Consider the following 1217-nt stretch of genomic DNA (forward strand, 5'->3'; position numbering starts at 1 on the left):
GATTTAAATGGAGGCGTGTCAGGGGAGGAGTCTCAGCTCCACCTTCATCAGGATGTATAAAGGAAAGGAGCGCAGGAACCTGTGTGCTCACAGTTTTATACATCTGAATATTTTGGTGTAGAGCACTTTTCTGAATTTGTCCTTACGTCAATTTTTAGTGTGAAAGCTGCGAAATCCTTTATGCATGAGGGCCCAGGAGTCCGACACGTGTAAACTCTCTGACATCTTTGAAGCAGTTTTGTCCTCTGTAGTGTGTTTAATTAAACAACATGAGCTCCAGCTTCATCTGAACATTCATGTTTTTTTTTTACTTTAGATCTGCAGCTGAATATTTCCAAAGTAACCAGCAGACTACAGCTGGTCAAAAATGGTGTATTTAACTTCAGCCTCCTTCTCAATCAATCCATCAATGATCTACAAACCTTTCCTAAAGGTGAGACTGCTGATGTATGGACTGTTGTAATAAATATGAAACAGATTGATTTATGCTAACTGTATTCCTCAGGTTCAATGGTGTCACTTCAACAGGCTCAGGATCAGACTGCAGCAACTCGCTCTGACATTAAGGAGTCACTGCTTCAGCTGCACAGACTCACACAGCAGCTGCAGAATTCTTCTTCTGTAGTGGATCACACTAACACCACAGTGAGGGAGACAAACCACCTGATGGCTCACACACAAACTGCAGGTCTGCCAGCAGCAACACTAACAAACAACACATTAACAACTTCAAACAAGACAATAACACTTCCTCTTCCTGCTTTGCTCAGTCAATGAGGTGCAGCAAAAGCTCCAAGATGCTGAGCACCGTACACGACATCTGATAGAGAAAATAAAGCCGCTGAGCATGCTGGGAAATATGCTGAAGAAGAACCTCTCCAACATCAGAGAACTAATTGATCAGGCCCGAAAACAGGCAGCATTGGTAAGCCCTTACCTTTTTTCTATGAGCAGCATTTTTCTATAACTTCAGTACTGTCCTGATGATGATGATGACTATGAAACTGTGATGTCATCAGATAAAGGTAGCAGTCCAGGCYGACAGAGACTGCGTTCGATCCTACAGACCTCAGATCCAGTCCAGTAACTTCAACACTCTGAGTCTAATGCTGAAGACCTCCAGTCCAGATAACCTGCTCTTCTACCTGGGCAGCAACACTACAGTATGCACACACACACACACACACACACACACACACACACACACACACACACAC

The 1217-nt window shown here is 43.6% G+C and overlaps 1 protein-coding gene across 1 annotated transcript in view; it reads left to right on the top strand.

The window, feature by feature from the left end:
* Nucleotides 1-316: 316 nt before the first annotated feature.
* Nucleotides 317-1217, top strand: part of LOC106537362 (laminin subunit alpha-1) — a gene marked incomplete at its 5' end in the record, with an annotated part of 20109 nt that continues 19208 nt past the window's right edge. Inside the window, 4 exon segments of the mRNA XM_014034739.1 lie at nucleotides 317-433; nucleotides 506-688; nucleotides 771-925; nucleotides 1020-1163. Coding sequence (XP_013890193.1) covers nucleotides 317-433; nucleotides 506-688; nucleotides 771-925; nucleotides 1020-1163 — 599 coding nt within the window.

The sequence above is a fragment of the Austrofundulus limnaeus genome, unplaced genomic scaffold (assembly GCF_001266775.1).
Source record: "Austrofundulus limnaeus strain Quisiro unplaced genomic scaffold, Austrofundulus_limnaeus-1.0 Scaffold2270, whole genome shotgun sequence".
NCBI lineage: Eukaryota > Metazoa > Chordata > Actinopteri > Cyprinodontiformes > Rivulidae > Austrofundulus > Austrofundulus limnaeus.